Source organism: Hibiscus syriacus, unplaced genomic scaffold (genome assembly GCF_006381635.1).
Source record: "Hibiscus syriacus cultivar Baekdansim isolate YM2019G1 unplaced genomic scaffold, ASM638163v2 tig00110213_pilon, whole genome shotgun sequence".
Taxonomy (NCBI): Eukaryota; Viridiplantae; Streptophyta; class Magnoliopsida; order Malvales; family Malvaceae; genus Hibiscus; species Hibiscus syriacus.
Genome location: NW_024062630.1, coordinates 594,129 through 617,364, shown reverse-complemented (window position 1 = coordinate 617,364; position 23,236 = coordinate 594,129). Strand labels below are relative to the sequence as shown.

General features: G+C 33.1%; 3 protein-coding genes and 2 pseudogenes across 3 annotated transcripts; 2 read left to right on the top strand and 3 right to left on the bottom strand.

Annotated features, from left to right (window-relative positions):
• Nucleotides 1-3,123: 3,123 nt before the first annotated feature.
• Nucleotides 3,124-6,933, bottom strand: LOC120113795 (annotated as a pseudogene).
• Nucleotides 6,934-9,980: 3,047 nt separating this feature from the next.
• On the top strand, nucleotides 9,981-12,859 carry LOC120113796 (lipid phosphate phosphatase gamma-like). The gene is made up of 2 exons (XM_039134847.1): nucleotides 9,981-10,803; nucleotides 12,672-12,859. Exon 1 carries the CDS (start codon nucleotides 10,089-10,091, stop codon nucleotides 10,782-10,784), a length of 696 nt encoding a protein of 231 aa, XP_038990778.1. The 5' UTR covers nucleotides 9,981-10,088; the 3' UTR covers nucleotides 10,785-10,803; nucleotides 12,672-12,859.
• Nucleotides 12,860-15,269: 2,410 nt separating this feature from the next.
• On the top strand, nucleotides 15,270-16,003 carry LOC120113733. The gene is made up of 3 exons (XM_039134784.1): nucleotides 15,270-15,433; nucleotides 15,519-15,691; nucleotides 15,796-16,003. Exons 1-3 carry the CDS (start codon nucleotides 15,349-15,351, stop codon nucleotides 15,814-15,816), a joined length of 279 nt encoding a protein of 92 aa, XP_038990715.1. The 5' UTR covers nucleotides 15,270-15,348; the 3' UTR covers nucleotides 15,817-16,003.
• A 3,053-nt stretch (nucleotides 16,004-19,056) lies between these two features.
• LOC120113659 lies at nucleotides 19,057-20,532 on the bottom strand. The gene is made up of 3 exons (XM_039134737.1): nucleotides 20,445-20,532; nucleotides 19,486-19,685; nucleotides 19,057-19,404 (listed from the first exon to the last, which is right to left on the bottom strand). The coding sequence occupies exons 1-3, from the start codon at nucleotides 20,530-20,532 to the stop codon at nucleotides 19,057-19,059; spliced, it is 636 nt and encodes a 211-aa protein (XP_038990668.1).
• Nucleotides 20,533-20,695: 163 nt separating this feature from the next.
• Nucleotides 20,696-23,037, bottom strand: LOC120113794 (annotated as a pseudogene).
• Between the last annotated feature and the right edge of the window lie 199 nt (nucleotides 23,038-23,236).

Below are 23,236 nucleotides of genomic sequence, written 5' to 3'. Positions count from 1 at the left end.
GACCGTAAAATATGATTTTTTTTCTCGAGTTGAGTTTAGGCTCAGGTAGTCGGCTTTAGCAAATGAGTGTAGGTTAAAAATATTTTATTCAATTCAAATAGCTTATGAATCTAATCTAAATTCTTTTAATTACAATATTTCTTTTCTATCCAAAATTCATTAGCTCAAATCTATTTATAGATACAAAAATAGAAAATTTGATTAAAATAATTTCGTATTTAAATCGATTTTTTTTAACTGGATTCAAATTTAAAGGGTTTGAGTTACTTAGTGAATTAAGATTTAATATTTTAACTTGATTCAGATAATATTGTGAATCTTATCAAGTTTATTTCAATTATAAAATTAGGTTAGAATTTAACCTCAACTTTAAATATGTAAATCTCATAAAAATTTACGTAAACTTCTAATAATTTTATTTTATTTTGAACTTAATTTGAATTTAAATAATAACACTTTAATCAAATTACAATCGAACTTCAATTAGTAATTTTTTCAATTGAATTTAATTTTTTTTATGTTTAAACTCAACTTAACCCAATTACAACGATTCAAAAGATGCATTTTATCGAAATTAATGTGTTTTTTAAAGTAATGTTATCCAAAATATTTCCAAAGGTCAAATTATATAAATTAGGATAATTTTATGGTATGCGAAATTCATGAACTCGGACCAATACAAAAGTAGTCATTTAGGGCAAATTATCGGCAGACACCGACACAAGTTTTAACTTAATTTTAAAAAAGAAAAATAAATAAACAAGAGGAAGCAGACCTCGACGACAACTAGATAAATGTCCTACTCCTACCTGTGATTGATTCTAAGATGTCCACCCTTCTGTGTGATTGAATGTTTTTATCTCTAAAATGAAAATCTCATTTTCCACCCTTGTTGGTGAGGTGGGTTCTCGGAGAAGGTTTCAACAACCATCGGCTTGGTGGGAATCATCTTCACGAACCCTGCATCTCCATTCTTCAACAACTTAGGCTCCCATTCGAGTTCATTACCAGATCGTCTATCGACCCTTGTCAACAGCTAGACAAACTTTACGACGATGTGGGGCGTGTGACGTTCAAAGCATGCTCTTGCATCTGACCGTCTTTAGAAATACAGTCTTCAAAACCACCGGTGATTGCGATGATAATGAGAATGGCAGTCAGCCTGCCAGGTACCAGTAACCATACATATTCTTGATGAAGTCACGGAGTCCGCCCATCCGGTGGAATCAATGCCAGCGCAATCGTATTTGGTGGTCTCAAACTTCTTTAGGCGATATTGTCGCAACGTTCCTTCGGGTGATCCCGGAATTACGTTTTGACTTTGCATTAATGATGGAGTCGCCACTGATCATTTCGAATTAGGTTGATCGGACACCTAAAACTTACCATTTATCTTATCTGCAACTTACCAGAGATTAGTCGGATTCGGGAGTCGATTAAAGTCAATGAATGATGAGCACCCTTATACAACCCTTTCGATACCAACACGATTATCCGATTATCTTAATTGTGAAATTTAAAATTTAAATGCTCAATCTAAATTATTTACCTTTGACAAATTTTGATGTTTTAAAGGGCCTACAAATACAAAATTAATGTTAAATAAAAAGATGCAAAACAAAAAAGGGTCAAGGTACCAATTTATAAAAGTGTAAAAATAAAATTAAAGGATTACATTGAATTAATTTAGAATTCAAAAGTAAAATTACAAATAGTGACCGAAGACCTAAACACTACCTCACTAACTCCTACTGACCCCGTGAATACAAATCTCAATCAAACAACCCTAAAATGAACACCTTAACATGGATCTACAATACAAAGTTTCGATTTTTTACCATTCCTCGATAACAAAGTTTCCCTGTGGCTTTTGGCTTTCCTCCGACGATAAAAACAGTAAAGCTAAGTGTTCTCTTCTCTCTTACAATTTTTAGTGATTTTTTGGGTGACATTTGAATGATTAAAGATTGATCCCCTTTGTACTTGACTTGCAGGGGCTTTTAAAGCCATTTGGGGAGGCTTTTCTTTCCTTAGATCGGCGGTCTTCGATCCCGAACTTGAAGGGATTTGGCTAAAAAAAAGATTTATTTCCTTTCATTTCGGTTTTCCTCCGAAACATGAGAAAGGATTATTTCCTTTCATTTCTTGATTTGGTTGACCTTTGTTGATTTTAATAAGGCTGCCATTTTTTGTTTCATCGAAAAATATGGAATATGTTTGTTCCCTTTTTGCTCCGATATGTCCCGATTTCGATACAAAAAATGTCTTGAGATGCTTTTGTTTAACGCGTACTAGCGCGTATTGCTTCTTTCATCGGTGTGTGATCTTTACGCGCCGTTATTGATCGGTTGGTGATCCCTCAGTTCTTCTGATTTGTTATGAGTCGCTGGATTACTTGATCAGATCAACGGTTGTTGTGCTTTAGCGCTGAGACTATAATATTTTTTAGGATTTGAACCCTAACCACCATCGATCTGGATCGTTGATCTCCTTGCTAATCTAACAGCTTTGGTTTGTGCGACGCTGAGGGTTAAGTATAAAACCCTAGTATGTTGGACTTGGACGAACGGGCCTGCTTGCTAGGCTTCCACTGGGTTTGCTTATTGGATTAGGCTCGCATGCTCAGTTAGGCCTTTCTTGGATCTCAACATTATCCTAGACCCTAACTGAATGATTAGACTCCTTTTGGACCTAAAAAATAAATAAATAAATTATATTTATATTAATAACACTATAAATAGAATATAAATATACGTTACATATAATACCATACTATACTATATATATAATATAATACCATAATACTATAATATATAACACTACTATAAAAAGATCCCAGGCGAAATTGTGTGTCTACAAATATCATGGTAATACCACGATCACGCTCGATCTTAATAAAAAAAAAATTCAACTGTATTTTTTAATTAATAAAAATAAATAATTTAATAAATATAATTTCTTAATTTAAATGATAAAAAAAGCAAAATAAATCAGTTTTTTAAATCCACATCAACCAGTAAAAAATTCAGCTGCATATTTTCAAGGCATTAACTTGAAATTAGGCTTAATAGAGATCAAATTCTGCAAAATTACATTACAAGGACTAACTCAAAGTATATTAGAAAAAACCATAAATTTGACCAAATAAAAGGTTACCAAAAAAACAATTCGACAAATCTCGAAGAGAAATGCTATCAGCCTAACAGACATCCTACAACATGGTTAGCCTTATCAGTCCAAGTTTTCTCGACAAAGGGCAATGTCGATGAGTCCTTTGATGAACCAACTCATTCAAATTTACATCCACAAAAGATGGGTAAAGGAAACTACCCAAAAAAAACATTACAACGAAATCAATTGTAAAACCTACTTTACTCGTCAATGCCGTAGTCCTCCCCAAAGTATTTATCAACTAAACCATTGGCCATGTTTCTCAAGTCTTCGTTTTCATGGAACTGGTATCTTTCCATTGCATCAATCCCGTCCTCTTGCTCAACTAGTTTTGGTCCATCTCCATTTGGCATTCCTCTCAAAACCTATGATGCACAGAAAAATCAATGTGGTTTCAATTCCTCTAAACACCAAGGAAAGACCATTGTGCATTTATATAATGTGGCTGGATTTAGACATTGCAGCAAGTAGAAAAAGTTTGCTATGCCAACAAATAAGGGAAATAGAAAATATGAATCCGAATCAGAAAGGTCAATTCTGATCCAAACTTGAAAATCCAAACCGATCAACCCGAACCCGAAAATGACACAAACCAGAATTCATCCAAACCCAAAAATGAAACAAACTTAACCAAAGCCCAAAATGAACCAAACTCGAGTGTCAAAGCCAAACAGTTTTTTTTATTTTAAAAATGACCTGACTGAAAAAAACTGAATGGTCCAAACTCAAAATGACTCGAACTCCAAACTGACTCAAATAAAAATGAGCCAAACCCAAAAGAGAACCAAAAAAAACTCAAATTGAACTGACCCAGATTGACACAACCCAAAACTAACCAAGCCAACCCAATTGACAGCTTTAATACAAAATTAGTCAAGATAATTAGCCAAATAAATTGATCTGCTATTCAGCTGTAAATAAAATAGATACCTTTCTAGAGCATGATGATGTGAAAACTGACAAATAAATTGCTAGGTTTGCTCACCAGCTCTATGAACTGAAGTCCTAATCTGGCAGCCTCTATATCAGCAGATCTAACCAAATCAATAAAACCCAAAAGGCAGCCTCTCTGAACAAGGGAAACCAGGTGTTCTTCGATCAGATTCGGCTTTCCCTCACCTGCAGTAGGTGCAACGCATAGGTTGCCCACAAATATGCTACTTCCTTTCTTATATCAAAGGGTGCAGTTGAAAGAAGGCGTAGTAGTAAGGGTACAGCCTCACTAGAATATATCAACTGCTTGTGTTCAATGGAACCAGCTGCTATATTAGATAACACCCATGATGCTTCCTGCACGAACGATAAGATTTTCAAGTTAAAATTCACAGCGAGGATTAATAGCAGCATGAATTAAGTAAACACGGTCACCTTCTTCAAGACCCTGTGATCACTCTTCAGACATATTACTAGGACTTTAATTACACCATCTGGAAAGGCAATCAAGATCATCAACCTTTTATATATAATGAGATAAGAATTGCAAAAAAAACCATCTCCATGAAGCAGAGATATTAACTAACCTGTGATTTCATGCCCAGGGACAAGAACAGTGGAAGTTGAATGTGAATCACCAGCTACAAGATTGCCTAAACTTCTCAGCACCTAGATGAAACATTATTAATTATTGTTATAAGCATCAGATGGTAAGAACAAAAGATCTTGAAGAATCTCGACTCCATGAAAATTGCCTTGTGACTAACAAATGAATACTACATGAGAGAACACTTGTACCAAACAAACTCAAACTCAAAACCCCCATACCAGGCATGGTTTTAGGAGATTTGGATGAAAATTTGCATATATTTTTTTTAATTTTACTTTTGTTTCATGAGCTTGCTTTCATTCTGAACCATCAGCATTTAGAAACAAAAGTATCATGCAGGAGAGAGTATATAAGCATAAACTTATCATAAAGCAAGTTTAACTCATAATTCATTTCATATGTTACGGAATGAGCAGTTGCAAACAATTTGATGTTGCCAATCTTTCCACAAGAAGTTGAAGGACATCACTCTGCACCAGAACACCAGTAGCGAAGTTAGAAAGGGCTGAGAGATACACCACCACCCATGCTACTTATGTGGCCAGCTCCACATCTCTGGATTTGAGAAGCAACTTTTCAGTGTGTCAAAAGTCATGTGACATTTCAACAGAACTAAATATTTAATTTGAAATCTGCATTTACGCTTTTCGTAAGTGCCGAAGAATTGCATCAAGTACTCCATCAACTTTGATGAGCTCTGTTGCAGCTTTAGGATCAGGTCCCTAAGTCCAAGCAAGAATTATGTTGTAAAAGAATGTTTAAACATGCATATGAATAAACACAGCACACTGCAATCCTTACTAGATAAGTAATACACAAAAGTGATTTGCTGGAAATGGTTCAAAACCTTGATAAGGTTTGACAATGCCCAAGCTGCTGTTCTCACAGTTGAACCCTTGTTTGGCAACATCATTCTTGCAAGAGGTGGCAAAGCACCTTGAAATAGCAGAACATTTCGCAACTCCTCCCCTTCACCGGCAACATTTCCCAATGCCCATGCATACTGCTCAGCAACAGGCAAGGAACTCTTTTCTGAGAAATAAGGAAAAAATCAGACAAACTTGCAGCTATTAACTGCATGATTTCTAGAAACATAAAACTACAGGTTCTAAGGCAGAAAAAAACAATGATATTCGGGTTCAACTACCAGGGAGAGAAAAAAGGACTAGCCGTCATAACCACAAACCTCCAAGGTGAGCAATTAGCAATGGTAATGCAGGCATCAAAGCTTTTGTTTCTTCCGGTTTTCCTGCTGCAATATTTGTAAGACACCAAGCTGCCTCAAGCAACTGCAATTTAATAGAGAAAACATAAAACAAATGGGGAACTATGTGATTTACTTAAATGATTATAATAACTCTGTTAAAAAAACTCTAAACATCAGCAAAGCACAAATCCATCTAACTTATATGCCATATAACAGAACAGTCAAATATATGAACAAGCATTGCACAACAAAACATCAGCAAAGCACAATCTATCCAACTTAGATGTCATATAACAGAACAGTCAAATATATGAACAAGCATTGCAACAAAAGACAATTATTTGCAGCTTTATAGTGCAAACCCAAAAAAAATCAAATCCTTTCAACCTGTTCATCCGAAGAACCAAACGAAAGGCATTGCACAAGCAAGGGAATAGCTCCAGCTTTGAGAGCAGCTTCAACCGGAGGGAACTCAGATTTTGACAATAGTCGCCTTAACTCACGTAGTGCACTTACCCTCTTCTGCATTGCACCTTTCCCCCTAAATATTTTGATTCGTAATTTCGCAAATTACTATAACCCAAACATAGTACAAAGATAACGCAATCAACCACCATTGAAGGTAGTATTATAAAATAATTTAACTACTAATAAACATACTGGTTAGCAACAACGGATTTTAACTCTTCGACAGCTGAATAAGTTTGGGCATCTAAAAGAAACCCTGCTTCATCAGTTATCATATCATTTTCCTCGACGGGAACATCGCCGTCACCGGTGGCTCCCACTCTACACAACCGTTTCGCTCGAACCAACGATTCTCTCCTCTCTTTCCCCACCGTCACCGCATTTTGCCGCCTTCGTTGAGCCGCTACGTTCCCAACTGTGAAAAAAGAAGGCCCTGATTAAAATGGGAACGTATCCTGTTGGGGAAAACCTAGACAGGAAGATAGATGACTAACCTGATGATTTAATGGGGTCTCTTCGATGAAGCGGAGGAATCATCTGCCATTTAGTTTGGGGAAAGCTAAGAAAGTCTGGATTTGAAAATCAAAAGAATGAGAACACTCTGAAATTATAAAGGGGTATCGAGTTCCCCCCCCCCCCCCTTAATCCTTTTCCTTTTGGGGTTTCGGGAAAGCGCGCAAATTCGCCGCTTTTGATAGTCTAGCTTAATATTATAATTAGTGTTTGAATTATACCAAAATTAATTACTACCCTCGTCAAATCCGTAAATTTTAATTGAATTTTATATATATGTGTTGGGAGAGTCATTCCTCATCTAAATTTTTTTACCGACAAATTTATACCAAAGTTAATTTTAAATATTTTAGGTCCTTATATAGTAATAATCATTAAAAATCCGTTAAAAATATGTGTCATATTTATATTTTTTAGAACTTTTATTTAAAAAAATAAAAAAAAAATTTAAAAAGTTGTTCTTTTTTAAATTCCCCTCCACTATACCTCCCTCTATTAGTGGCGGTGTATATGTACTTCATGAAATTTAATTTCATACTCATTATTTTTATAAAAAAATATTAAATCTAATTTAATATATTAAGTGTAATAAAAAAATAGAAAAAATTATATATTCATTTCTCTTAGAAAAAAAATATTAAAATTTTGGACCCTATTTTTTTTAAGATTCATCACTAATCCATCCTATTCTCCCGTCGTCCCCTCCAACAGTATGTTCACACCTCAATTTTAACAACAATTTCACACTTAAGACATGATCAACGATTAATATTTGAAATTAGGGTTAAGGATTTGAGTATTTTGTTTATAGATATAAGTTTTGGGATTTATGGATGTAAGGGATTTAGATGACGACAAGAGAGATTGCCGACAGTGAAGATTTGACGACAAGTCGATTGTCGTTCAACAATGATGAAGGCGGTTGGTGATAACTGACGACGGTTGGTAATGAGGTTGAAATAAAGAATTTTAGAGGTTTTTTTTTGGAATTTTATAATTTTAGAAAATTTTAAGGTTTTTTAAATTAATAATATTTCAAAGTTTTTTTAATATAAATATGATATTTGTCACTTAATCTTTTTTAAACGGTTTTTATGAGGTAGACATCTAAAAATATAACGAATAAAACATTAGGCATATATTTTGAGCAAAACTTTCTCTAGGCACTTAAAGTTAATTTTGAGTATAATTTTGACACTTATTTTTGTATTAAATCTTTGATAGATTGCTATTTTGCTCGAATTATAACTTGGGTAAACTACAAAAGATATCACTGAACTTTAGGTTATGTATCATTTATATAAATTATACTTTTAATTTTTCCATTTTTAGTATTAAACTCTGATTTTAATTCAATTACACCACTGGGCATTAAATTTTAACCACCTGATAATGTGGACAGATATTTTTGTTAATATGATGACGTGGATAAACGATATTGTTTTGGCGAAAACTATTGATATTAAAATATCATCGTGTTAGACATTAAACTTTAAAAGTGTATCAAATTTATCACTAAATTTTTAAACAGTTCTCGCACTATATTTTTTCAATTGTTATATATTTAAATCAACATTAACTCAATATAAATCTATAAAACACCAATTAATATCAAAAAAATGAATTCTAAAATGATTGATTTATCACAATTAAAGTAAAGGTGAAAGGGGAAAAAGGAAGCCTGTTTTATTAGAGAGGGGATAGGATAAGTTTTGATTGATCATATTGATAGTAGTTAGGTTAATCCAATTAAATTTTAAAATCCAACAGCCAATACCTAATATTCCTAAATCACAATTATTACTCTTTTCTGAGCCGTCTCTAGATCAAGCATATTAAACACACAAATTAATTATAAGAAAAATAAATTAAAGTTTTGAAACATATATATTTATATTGAAATCAATACTATACATTTTACCAAAAAAACTAAAAATATACCATAAGTGCTGATCTATTTTTTTTATAATTATCTGTGTTTAATTTATTAAATCGATTAATTTAACTTCAAATATTACAAAAGTATATTATAATTGTGTACAAATTTGAAAATTATATTGGAGATTATAAAGTTCTAAACATATGAAAAATAAGATTAATATAATGTTAAAAAATATGATGAACATATATGAATTTATAAAACACCTCATGGTTAATATCCAATAAACGAGTTATAAAACATTTGATCTATCACATGGAAGGTGAAGATGAGAGAATAAAAGGGGAGTTGGCTTTTATTATAGGGGATGGCTTCTAAATGATAATAGTATAGGTTAATCTAATTAAAAATTTAAAGCCAATACCTAATAGGCTAATACAATCCTAAATCACAGTTATTGCTTTTTTGCTATACCGTCTCAAATTATGGTATAAAAGTTTTAAATATAAAGTTAAAAGAATTTATCAAATTTATGGGGTAAATGAATGGTTTTTAGGGTTTTTATTAGTTTGAGACGATTACAACGGTTAATATATGTTCAAAAAATTATTAATTATTTGATAATTAATGTTCAAATACTCTTATAGACGTCATATTTGAACTCATAACTTTTAAGGATAACAACTATCTATTAACTACTTAGATGATTGGTTCATGCAATGAATATTTAATTCAATATAAAACCTTGTAATTAGTATCAATTTATAGTTTGGGTAAACTACATATTTAATATCCAACTATCACTTTTATTTTATTTTGATCACTTAATTATTTTTTATTTCAAAATAATACATAATGTTACATTTTGGTTTCATTAAAAAATAACATAATTGTTGATGTAACATTTTTTAATGATGTAATTGTATTATCTTATGGTGACACATCAACATCATTGTTAATCTTTTAATGATGGGTGACCAAAATGTAATATTAGGTATGATTTTGAAACAAAAAACAGTTTTGGTGAGCAAAACGGAACAAAAGTGATAGTCGAGATACTAAATATGTAGTTTAGCCTTATAATTTACGTAAGCTCCTTTATTCCCACGTGGTCAGATCAGTGGCTGTACATTCCAGTTACTTCCTCGGAGTTTACACCTGTCTTGCGTTACTTTCGCAGCAGTTCCCCCCTAAACAAACACTAAAAAACACCACTTTTAAATTCAACTCTCCCAAACTAAACCCTTCTTAAAACTAACCTCGATCTCAACTTCTCCCAAAAATAAAAATATATCAAAATCTCCACCATGACAGCATACAATGCATTAAAAGCCGTGAGTTTAACCCACGTAAGGTACCAAAGAGGTGACCAACTAGGCCATTTCCTAGCCTGGGTTTCTTTGGTTCCCGTTTTCATTTCTCTCGGTGGCTTCGTTTCTCACTTCATATTCCGTAGAGAGCTTCAAGTGATGTTCTTTGCACTAGGCCTAGTAATATCTCAGTTCATCAACGCACTCATAAAAAAATCCGTTCAACAAGCCCGGCCCGAAACCTGTGCTCTTTTAGAAATGTGTGATTCTCACGGCTGGTGGCCTTCCAGCCACTCGCAATACATGTTCTTTTTCACCATTTACTTCACCCTCTTAACTTGTAAAGGGATTGGTGGGATTTGGAATGTTAGAACCAAGTGGGCCGCTTTGTTTTTGCCATGGTCTTTGGCTGTTTTGACCATGTATTCTAGGGTTTATTTGGGTTACCACACGGTGGCCCAGGTCTTTGCCGGAGCTTCAATGGGGATTTTTCTCGGTGGGGTTTGGTTTTGGCTGGTGAATTCCAAGCTCTTTTGTTATTTCCCTTTGATTGAAGAGAGTCCCTTTGGGAGGTTCTTTTGTGCCAAGGATACTTCTCATATATCAAATGTGTTGAAGTTTGAGTATGATAATGCAAGGGCTGCTAGGAAAAATATGGCTGCCAGAAAAGCCATGGCTACCAAGAGCAGCTGAATGAATAGCAACACATTGGATATGGAACAATTTTTTTTTTCATTCTCTTCAGTTTTATGTTCAAGCTTTTTATTTGATATTTTTCCCCATTAAATAGTGCAAGTGTGGCTCTTTTTCTATATGTGGAAGTTTTCCTTGAATCTTTTAGATCAAACACTTTTTCCTTTTGGTACTAATATACTACATATGTTGGGGTTGGAATTCTGAATTTGTTAGATGCCACATTCTAAGGTTGGTTGTATGAAGTGCCATAGGGTTCATGGATCAAGCACCTTTTTTTATTTGGTACAAATAGATAGGGGATGTGTCAGAGTCTCGTAGATGTTGGATTTCGAATTTCGAATCATGGATTAAGCACTTTTTTTTGCCCCCGGATGGAAAAGTGATTTATTCCTTTGTGTCATTTAGAATATATTCCCTTCTTCAAAATAATAGAAAATTGGAGTTAAAAACCCCACTTTTGTTATTGTTGGAAACTTCTTGTAGTGAAAACCAAACCATTTCATAATAGATCTGTAGATTTTATCTCTGATCCTGCTCCATCCTTTGAAGTGCATTTCTCATTAAGTCATTATCTATTAGGGTGTGTTTGGTTGAGTGAAAAAGTGGAAGGGATGGAAAGATGAGAGTAAAAACTTGGAAAGAAAATAAACTCTAAATGTGTTTGGTATGAAGGGAAAGGGAGAGGAAAGAAAATAGAACGATGACAATTTTTCGTCTTAATGCATAAAAGCATTTCATTCTAAGTTGTAACGATAAGAGGAAAGAACCAGTAAGCTGCTTGTTGATGTGGTAACAGCCTTAACCCCCATAAGGATGAGGAAACAGTTCCAATCCTCGGAAGTGCACTTGTTGGGATTGCTTTACCTTCAACCCTCGGGGATTAGTTTTCTACTTTCAAGTCCAATGTGGTTTGGAGACACCCTCAGTTAACACACAAAATATTGAAGTTAAATGTGCATTTTACTCGATTATGCATTTTTTTAAGTTTTCATCTTCCTTCCTTTCGTTTTTCCACTCTATCAAACATAAATCGTCTTTTCCTTTCAAATATTTCCCCTCTTTCAATTTTTTATCTTAGCATTCTTTCCACTTTACCAAGCAAAAGCCTTAATGAATGATGATTCTTATTTTGAATGAATGGTAATCCAACAAATGTTCTTTGAACTTTGAACCTGGGTACCGACCACCAAGTATTGGTCTTCATTAAAAGGGAGGCCTTTTACTTCAAAATTGCTTTTTCAGCTTTCAATTATCAGTGAATAATTAGTTTTGAAGCAGTTACATTATTGTTTTGACCATGTGGGATAATTTTTTTATCTAATAAAACTATGGTGCTTTTGAAGGAAGCTTTTAGGATCTCTTGTATGTTCAAGATGCCTATGATATGTTTAACTTTACAAGTGTGATCTTTAGAACAACGGAGTAACTAGATGAATGTGGAACGATTAAACGTATTGTGACTGCTTAAGCTTATCATGATTATGAAACAGAACAAATCTTGCGAATGGTTTCAGTCGGTTCTATAAATCGATTAGTACCACATAGTAAAGGTGGAAGTTTTTTCTATATTTTGAGTTAATTGTAAAACACTGTAACCTGGAAAATGGACTTTGGTTCTGATAAGAATTTCAGATTCAAATTTAATATAGAAACATGGCATTGTGTATAGTAGCAACATGGCTTGTATAGTTGGCTTGGTTCTAGTAGTTTGGACGTTCAATTCGGGTCATCTTTGAGCATGTACTGAATCTTGTCATCTTGAACTTCTTGCAAGTACCGAAACTGACGGCATAGTTTGACCATTGAATATTGATGTCAGTTGATTCTATTCGGTGTTACCGTAACTTGTATCTTTTGTCTGTACAGTGTTCCTTCATTTTGCAGGTAAGCATCTTCACACCAGGGTTTCAAGCTCCAACTTCTATGCCTATGGATGATTCAATGAGAAGGCAAATGGGACCATTGGCGTTCAAGGTTGCTGTGTGTGTGTGTGTGTTTTTTTGTTAGTTAAGAACATGCTGTTGTTTCTATTTGCTGTCATACCACAATGAAAGAAACACCATTACAGAACATATAATACATATGTCATTTACATCTTTAAATTTGACTACACTTTTGATTATAATTAGTAAAAAAGGTACTTGCATCTAATGAAAGATTTACAATGTTTTGCTGTTGACTCTGCCAATTTGGAGTTTATTTCTTCTATGTTTCATTGGTGTTTCCATGGTTTTGTTGTTGAACTAAGGATTTAATCTACAATCTGATTGTACAGGAGATGTAAGTTAAATCTTAAGAGCCTATTAGGCTGAATAAAACTTGATTATATTTGAAAGAACTAATTTTTATTTTGAGTTTTTAGTTATTCATGTTGTTTTAGTTATTTGAGTCAACTCGAACTTTGAGTTCAGATTTTGAGTCGTGTTTGAATTTGTAAAGTTTGAAAAATTGAAAATTAAAACGACGTCATTTTGGTCTATTCAAGTTATTTGACCGTTTTGCGATTCGATCATTGATTTCCATGTTTATTCAATTCCTCATCTATTTTAAGTTTATTTTTGACTAAGTTTGAACCAACATGTCCTTAAAACAACAGTAGAATACATATATAATTTTAATTCCTCCCTTTGACAACAAATTTCCCTTTCTTTTTAATTTAGTCACCTTAATTTTACATGATTTTTTGTTTATTTAGTTCATCCTTCCCTTCGAGTCTATTTTGACCAAATTTGAACTGTCTGTTTATCTACATGTTTATCTATCACGGTAAAATACTTATATAACTTCAATTCTTATTTTTAATAGTGAAATTACATATTTTGGATTTTAATTCTTATAAAATTTGGAGTTTGTAACAGAAAGATTTGGCATAGGAGAACAGGATCCAACGTCTTTAAAGCGTGCAGGTAACTATTACATCATAGTAAGCATACATTTGCCATCAAGATCCAGCCATGGTGCTAGCTGTTTGACATGGCGACCCGACCGCATTCATTCTAGGAAAATCATATCAACATCTTATCTTCAACCGACACAACCATGTACAACCATATTCCCTTTTTCATCCGAGTCAAATGTCATTTTTTATTAAGTTCAATGTAAATTCGTTTTATTTCATCATGATAATTCGAATCTATCCTATTTGATTTAAGATAACTCAAATTTAAAATGATCAAATCACTAACTTAAGTATCAAAAATTAAAATTCAATTAATAAACTTGAGTATCAAATCTTATTTTACTATATAAAATAATTGGAAATGAACAGCTATGTCGATCGATAATATTTTGGCTGTTCATAAATATATAAAGCATAGCTATCCATCCATTTAATGCTTGGAAAAGTTTGGGCCCAATCATATTTTCTTTGAAACCAATCATCTCCTCATCACACTTACAGTTTCTTCCTTTATTTTTTTAGAATTTTTTAATAATTTTAATTTTATATTTATTAAATAAAATATTTTTATCTAAAATATATAAATTTTAAATAATATATATATATATATAATAAAATAAATGTTTGATAAAGTCAAGCGTTACCTAAACTTTCACAAACCGCAATTTTTATTATAAATCAATCGAAATTGATTTGATTTAAAAATAATTCTATAAAATCGATCAGTGTTAAATAGAGTAAACGATAAATATTTTTCTCCATGAGCAAATGCTAATATATAACTAAAAGAACCTAAGGAAATATATTAAATTATAATATCTTAAGAGTTTTATGAAATAATTATAGTATAAAAATTATAATATTAAAAGAAAATATTTTTAGGAATGAAATTTCAGTATTATATTTTGATAAATTAATCATAATATAAGAATAGAAATACTAAACATAAATGAAAAATGCAATATGAATGTCACTAAATTTATAAAAGAATATTATATATATAATAGTATGAAAAAAATACAAATTACATTTTGAAATGAGTTTCATGATTATAATTTTAATAAAAAAAATCGAGGGATTTCACAAATTTCACCTCGGTTTCAAATTCATATTTAAAAATTTTGGTGATTCTAATTTTTATTTTGTCAAACAATCAAATATTATTTTAAAATTCATTATAAAATTTAACTGAAATTATAGTAAAAATATAATTTAGCAGAGGAAACAAAAACAGGAAGGTTAGGTTTGAAGAATGTGAAATCCAGCCAACACGAGATCAATGGCATGTCGTGTCTCTCATTGGGACATTTCAATAATAATACACACATGGGGTTGTCCCACCCATGGTCATTATTTATGTAATTAAATTCTTACAAAAGAATCATTTAAGTAAAAATAAAGAATAAAGAATTAAAAAAATTAAATTCAAAATCTAAATAAAATGGTTTAGGTATGTCTCATAAATGTCCTAACCCAACACATCTACATCCATCCTTCACAACTTATTGCTGTGTAGATGTGATGCTTTTAATATTTAAATTCGTAAAAATAATGAAATTTTATATAAATACGATAATATAAATAACTGTCCTATATTCCCTTCTATCGAGCATCTTCTCAAATAAAAGCTAATTTTTGGTGCTTCAAAAGCTACCAATTTTCATGGAGCCAATTGTCATCAAATGGAGACCCATCTCCATTATTTTGCTGCTGCTTCTCCAGCTTTCCATGTCTAGTTTTTCAGCAGGTTTGTAGGGAAAGTTTCTAGTTTTACTTTTATTCTCTTTTTGTTTTAAAATTCTCAATTAATTCATTTATTTTTCATATTAAAGGAAGGTTTGGTGTTTCGGATAACGAAGTTTACGAGATTGATTATAGAGGTCCGGAGACACACTCTGCAACTCCTCCGCCGGATAATTCTCATCACCATCGGAAAACCGATACTTTGCCACCCCACAAATCCTCAAAGGGGTTAAAGAGTGGTATTGGTAACAAAGGGAGAAATGTAAGTTTGCATAATATGATTGACTCAACAAATTTCATCTTCAATCGTAGCTTTGCTTATCCTGTTTTAGATTCCTAAAATATAAACTTTTTTTTCTTTTGCAGGCTAAAAAAATTCATGGTTGATGAATTGGAAAAAATAAGAAGGTTTTTGGGAAGCTTCTTTGAATGTTAAATTTTTATACGAATTTGTAACTATTTTGTTAGGTGTTTTTTCTTATAGTTGTGGAGATTTTATGTGAGATTTGAGAAATATTTGTTAATTTAAGGTTTTAGACACATATAAAGTTTGAGTAATTAATTAAATGTGACTATATATAGTTGCTGTATCCTCATCTCTTTCAAGCTTTGAGTTCTTCCTACTACTATTATTATTATTATTATTATTATTTGCTTTTGGTCTAAAATCAAAGGAAAGGCATGTAGTTCATTTCATTTATCTCATTACCGACATTTGAAAATCTGTCGGCATACATCTTAAATCAGTGACAATGAAAACAAATTTAATTGTACACGTGATTTAGAATTAATTGATGCATTATAAAGAATAATATAATTTGTGTCAAGTCCCCATAATTGCAAACCATTCTAGTGAATTAAGTTACTGAATATAAAAATCATCAGTTAATTTGTTTAATGAAAAAACCCATAAAAATTGATCTAATTTACTTATCACAATTATTTTATGAACTATTATAATTTTCTTTTCAGTCTCTTTCTTCATATTTTTTCATTTAACCAAATAAAGGCTTAGTGTTCACGATCAAATTCATTTAATATACTCAAAAACACTAAACGAACATATTTATATATATTACACAAAAAATTTAATGAATATATTTATAACTATTTAGTTAAACAGTATGTTCATAAATAATAAACGAGCAGACAATAAATTAACATATTTACTATTTTATTTGAATGGGAAGGATTATGTGACAATAAAAATCAAGGCTTCTAGAAAATCATAGAGCCATCAACCATGATCATCTCGTAGCACGCCCTCGATCACAATAACACTATCAGTGCTATTCGCATATATTATTAAAATATTTTTTACAGAGAAGATAACAATTTAAATAAACGAGTTAATAAAATAACTAATAAACAAGTTTATAAATGAAAATACAAATACATCTTTATTTAACTACATTCTTTAATAAATAGACATAATTTTTTATTCATATTTATTTTACCTAATAAAGAAACAATACATAAATTATTCACGAATAATTTATTGCATACTTTGTACGTTTATATATATATATAGGAATAAAGAGAAGATTCTCTAAAAGCTTTATGAAATATATAATAACTTTGGAAAAACCCATAGTTGTGCAGGATCCATTTTGAATCCATATTAAGATATTCAAATTCAAATAGCATAGATATTTAGTATAGGGATTAATTATATCATATATTTTCAAATAACTCAAATTTTAAAACAATTAACAACCTGAATTGACCCAACTCTAAACCAACTTGGATTCGTCCAATCCTCACTAAGAAAGGGTGTTTGGAGTGTTCCATTATTTAGGCGTTTAATGCAACTGTCCATGAAAACTTAAAACCCAAAATTTTGATCCAACTGAGGATTGGTCTTTGAATATAAGTTTAAAGCCCATTTCTTTACCATAATGCTAATCCACGATGCCATTTAACCTATATGAATGGGGACTACATTACACCAAATGACATCATTCTCCACCATATAAAATAAACACTGAAATCTGGTGTGAACACACACACATATATATTGCAATTTATACAACTTAGAGCTCATCAATTACCCAAAATGTGGGGACATTGAAAGTTGAAACATAGAGTTGAACATTGTTACAAATTGTAATAATCAAACAGGGATCGGAACCAACAAAACTGTTGTCAATGTCAATATAAACACAGTCTGACGCTGCTTGCTGTAAAAGTAGTAGGAAAAATCCAAAACCGACACTGTTTTTCTAAAATCGAAACCAATTATAAATAAATAAACTGAAATTATGTAATGGATTGAGTTCTTGATGTTGTTGATTCCCTTTCATTCCATACTTTTTCCTTTAATTTAATGATTATGATCCATCGCGTCATTGCGACTTGTGAAAAACTTCTCCATTCGACACTCTTCACCCTGCAAAAATTATTTATTCGCAATATTAGAGACCAACCATTGAGTTCACATGGAAAAAGGTTGTATTTCATTATTTTCAAACTACAATTCTCATCTCAGTCTTCTATTCTACATTATCTCTATTTCTACTCTAAAAATAAAATAATAATTTATCTTCAGTGTTATATCTATATTACCATCAACTCTACTTTATTCATAATATTTAATTATTATAATATTAATTTTACAAATATAAAATAAAACATATACATTTTTAATAAATATCAAGATAAAAATTATAAATAAAACATTCATAAATAATTTTACGAAAATACAAATAAATAAAAAAATTACAATTCATAATAATAATGCGAAAAATATAAGTTACATAATTATATATTTTTATCTTACAATTTAATTTATTTGAATTAAAAAAAATCAGAAAATTACAAAATATCAGAAAAATCACAAAAAAAAATAGTATGTTTATTTATCTAATTTCAATGTATTTTTATCTATCTTGTAAATTAATCTACTTGAATTAAAAAAATCAGAAAAATTACAAAAAAATTAGTATGTTTATATATCTAATTTTAATGTATTTTTACCTATCTTTTAATTTAATCTATTTGAATTAAAAAAATAAAATTGTAGCGCATGCTACAGTACTACGCCAAATGTGACACGAACTGTAGCGCTTCTCTACTGTAGCGATGATTCTGACGATGGGTTGGATGGGATTTTTTCTCCACAGTAGAGATATTCTCCAATTGTGGAGAAGCATTGGAAATGCCCTTACAAAACAAATGGTCGGCAAATTAAAAAAGGCCTCAAAACAAAGCAAAATCCGATAATCTGCCAGGCACATGCATGAAACCAACAATATTTTTTTTGAATGAAACCCATGAGCCTCATTAAAAACCCTTATAAACCTAGTAAGGGGAAAAGAGTGTCCAAATTATATTAATAAAAAATCAATGACATCGTTTTTAACATTCTGAATAATGATGTCGGGACAAACCGACTCAAAAAACAAAGAACCGCCCGAATTTAAAGCCCAATTGGCTAATGCATGAGCAACCTGATTACACTCTCTAGGAGTATACAAGATACAAAAACGAGGATGATCCTGAAAAATAGTACGAGCCTCTTGAACATACATCCCGAGGGTGGAAATATCTGTAGAAGTTCGTGTAATCTTATGGACAAGCATCAAGGAATCAGTTTCAAACTGAACATCAGACATCTCATATCACAAGTCATTCTAAACCAGCGAGTAAAGCAGATAGTTCCGCAAAACCCGCCTCAAAACATCCAACAGAAGATTGGGCCAAACCACCACAAACATGTCCGCACTTATCACGAGCAACAACTCCAATTGCAGACAGTCGGCGCTCCGCAACAAAGGGACCATCAACATTCACTTTGATAACTCCCTCCAAAGGTGGAGTCCATCGTATAACAATATTTGTAGACCGTTGTTTATTCATCCCCATACTAATAGCCCTTAAATAGTCCTGGTGTAGTATCTTTGCATTCGTCACCAAGAGCCATGCCGATTGTAACCTGTCAGAATGAACAAAGGAGTTTCGATTATTCCAGACATTCTACAGAATTATCAAAAAACCAGCAAAAGCATCAATTCCTAGAATAGATAATACTTCCTCCATCCATAATAAAGGACTAACCATAGTACACAAAAATATAAAAGGAGGCAGATCTGCTAGACATAAAGTCTCCAAAGTTACAGGACAGTCCCTCATGACATGTATAATCGTCTCCTCCCCGTTAGAACACTTATGACAAATTCCATCACCAAAACCAACACTTTTAAGCCGACTACCCACAGGTAATGCATTCGGGCAACCCGTCAAGCAAACACACGTATCTTAGGAAGAATATATAAAAATGATCATATTTATGTGAGTTTAAGGGTTATGTTATTCAAATTTAATATTTTTTTATTATTTTGAGTTAAATATAATATATTATTTGTTCAAAGATATTTCTCAAACATTTAATATTAAAAGCTCACATGCTTAATATTCATGTTGCTTGAACTCGAGACCTCAAATAATAACAACAATTCCTTTAACATCAAGATCACGTCAAATTCATTACTTTTTAAAAGAATAATTTAAATATATTTAAATATAAATATTAAATATAATCATGTTATATAGTTGAATATTTTATGTTAAAGGATAAGTAATGTGCGTTATCCTAATAGGAAAGGCAAGTTTAATCCCACTTTCTACAGTAAAATTTTAATGCTTTTGAAAAAAGATACAAAAAGAGACAAAGGTCTATGAAAGATTCATTGAAAATCCAACAAGTTATATATTAATTAACTTTATTTCACACCTTCTTTCTCTCAACCAACCAACCAACCAACCATGCAATCCCCTAATCAATTTTCTTATTACAAAAGCTTACAACAAAACTAAAAAGTAGATCTTTTAGTATTTTTTTGGTACTTTATCCAATATCAAAATTTCATTTTTTTGTCAAATTTTATATGTAATAAAAGTGTAACACCCTTGATCTGATTAATTTATTTTTTATTTGAAGCTTGGCAAACTTCATTTAAAGTGTTGTAGCATGGAATTGAAGTTCCAATAAATATCCCATTGTATTCAATTCAAACCATGCTTCACCAATCCTCCACTCAAAGCTCTAGTGTCGGCTTTGGACAATGGAGGATTGCTTCTGAAAGCAACTATCCTTCCTTCCATAAAGGAAAAATTAAGATTCCTATATTCTACGATAGCTAGGAATTGACTCCTACCTAACGTTTTCTTTGTCCCCAACCTTTGAAGCATCCTCTAACCCTATCAATGCACAATCATTAAACCTTCGGGGAAAAATTATAAACATCAAATTTCGAATTGTTATTTATAGAACATACATCATAATAAACAATGAATGATTATATATACGAGTCGATGGAAAAAGATTGTGGAATCTCTGCTCTTTGATTTACACAAGTTCAGGGCCAATGTAGCTGTTTTCCGATGAGGAACTAGAGATGGCAACCATGCCATTGCACTCTGATACACTGTCTTGCAAGCTCAACAATAGATGAGAAGTGGTGAAATGCATTGAAGCTTTGGCTCTTGGAACCACGGGTACCTCGGCTTCACCCACCAGCATCTGGATCACACCCCTCATTGTGGGTCGAGCCGTAGGGTCGGGTGCGAACAAGCTAACCCAACCATTAGAACCCTTCTCATTGAACACTCCTCAAACTCACCTTCGAGCCTCGGATCTGCTGCACTTAACAATATCCCGTCCTGATGCAAACCCCAAACCCATTCCCCCAAATTGGTATTGCGTTTCAAACTATTGCCCACACTGTCTCTCTCGATCGGCCGCCTCCCACTAGCCACCTCGAGAACCACCGCACCATAGCTGAATACATCGGTTTTCTCGGTGGCTCGTCCTGTCAGGAGATATTCGGGTGCCAGATACCCCATTGTGCCAGCGGCGACTGTGGCATCCGGGGACTTATCGTGCTCGACTTGCCTCGCTAAACCGAAATCACTGAGCTTCGCGTTGAACCCTTCATCTAGCATTATGTTGCTGGTCTTGACATCTCTATGGATAACTTGATGGTCACACTCTTGATGCAAATAGGCCAATGCAGAAGCAACGCCTAAGACTATTTTATGCCTATGAGCCCATGTCAATGGCGTTCGAGATTCATACAATGCTTTATCGAGACTTCCATTGGGCATTAAATCGTAAACTAACAAAATCTCTCCTTTTTCATGGCACCATCCTTGCAATCTAACGAGATTTCGATGCCTAAGAGTCCCGATTATTGATAATTCAGACAAAAACTCGGCATTCCCTTGAGTGCTATGGCTGCATCTCTTTACGGCCACAATGTCGCCATTATCAGATAAAATACCTTTATAAACAGTCCCAAAGGCGCCGTGGCCGATTATTCTGTTATCATTGAAGCATCTTGTGGCTTCTTTAAGCTCTTTATAAGTGAATTCCTTTGGCGTTTTGATGACTTCCGACGAAAAAGACTCGGACTTCCTGTTTTTTCCCAACTTTTTAGAGTAAACCCAGATTAGAGCCGCCGCAAATAAGGCCAAAAAGAAAGCTCCCGCGGTTACCACTCCGGCCACCGCCCCTGGACCTTGTTTGCAGAGCTGGTTATGGCAAGAAGATGACTTACTGCTCTTTCGTTCAGTGGTGGGAATAGAATCGGAACCTGACGGAGCCAATGAAGGCGGTGGTGAATTAGCTGTATTCGCCGTTGGGTTCATTAAAGTAGGCGTTGGCGGCAGAGGCGGCGGAGAAGATGTTGGCCCTGTATTTGATTCGAAAGAAGAACTAAAACTCCACCATTGTATATTATGAACCTCAGTGCTGCCTTGCGTTGAACCCGAAAACCCAACGTACATGAAATCATTAACATATTGGTCGAGATTGAAAGTCGATGATAAAATGGGTTCTTTGGGTTTCAAATTTGAATACGAAATGGAGACTTTAAAAGCATTAGACGAAGCATCGTATTCGATCCACGAATTAACGAGTTCGCCGCTCTTTAGATCAATGTCCAAAGCTCCCAAATCACCGACTTGAGAAGAAACCACACTGTTGAGATCCAACCCAACGTGGTTCCCATTAATGTCTTTCAGTTCAACGTCCATTAGAGTGTCGAATTCTACAGCGACGAACCCCAGGCCCTGACCCTTTTCATCGAGGAGACCCAAAGACCCTCCGGCGGCGCCGACGAATTCACCATCGGGGGAAATGACAAAGGCTAAACCGCCGCCGATGGAGGAAGGGTTGAGGTTGCTGATGGAGAAGGAGAAGAAAGTGGAGAAGCTACAAGGGGAGTGAGTTCCGGGGTGCCGGAATCTCACCGGTTTCGAATACAAAACTCTGCCGGCGCCAGAGTAAGGTACTTGGAGTTCGCGAGTGAGGCTCACGCTCCCGTTGTTTAAGTGAGCGTCGCCGAGGAGTTTTAGACTACTCAGAGTTAGTGTTCCGAAATCGAACTCTGTTGTTGCGAAGATTGTGCTGACAAAACAGAGGAAACTAATAGAAACAATGGGTTTGGCCTTGTAAGAAAATGGAAACATTATTTTGGTTCAGATTCTGGTTATTGTCAAAACTTCATTAAAATGAAAAAGAAAGAAAATAATAATTATTCCTTGTTTAGGTGGCGGATTTGTTGAAGAAGAAATACTGCAAAACATCAAGGCTTTTGAGAGGAACGAACAGAGAGAAAGATTATTTTTCCTTTGGATTAAAACAGAGGAAAGATGAGGAAACAAACAAGGAAAAATGTGAAGGAAAAGAGAGAGAATCCAAGGGGAAAATAAGAGGCTAAACTACTTGGACGCCATCGTAACAAAAAGGTACCGCGTTAGTCTCACTTTTAAAAAGTGAGCCACGTCTTCTATATCTTATTAGATC

Excerpts from the sequence above, each read along its gene's own strand:
- LOC120113796 (XM_039134847.1), top strand. The coding sequence starts at position 10,089 with ATGACAGCATACAATGCATTAAAAGCCGTGAGTTTAACCCACGTAAGG.
- LOC120113733 (XM_039134784.1), top strand. The coding sequence starts at position 15,349 with ATGGAGCCAATTGTCATCAAATGGAGACCCATCTCCATTATTTTGCTG. Across the intron at positions 15,434-15,518 it reads CATGTCTAGTTTTTCAGCAG|GAAGGTTTGGTGTTTCGGAT; the intron begins GTTTGTAGGGAA and ends TTCATATTAAAG. Across the intron at positions 15,692-15,795 it reads TTGGTAACAAAGGGAGAAAT|GCTAAAAAAATTCATGGTTG; the intron begins GTAAGTTTGCAT and ends TTTCTTTTGCAG.
- LOC120113659 (XM_039134737.1), bottom strand. The coding sequence starts at position 20,532 with ATGGAAGGAAGGATAGTTGCTTTCAGAAGCAATCCTCCATTGTCCAAA. Across the intron at positions 19,686-20,444 it reads TGGAGGATTGGTGAAGCATG|ATACGTGTGTTTGCTTGACG; the intron begins GTTTGAATTGAA and ends ATTCTTCCTAAG. Across the intron at positions 19,405-19,485 it reads TTATATTTTTGTGTACTATG|AATGTCTGGAATAATCGAAA; the intron begins GTTAGTCCTTTA and ends ATAATTCTGTAG.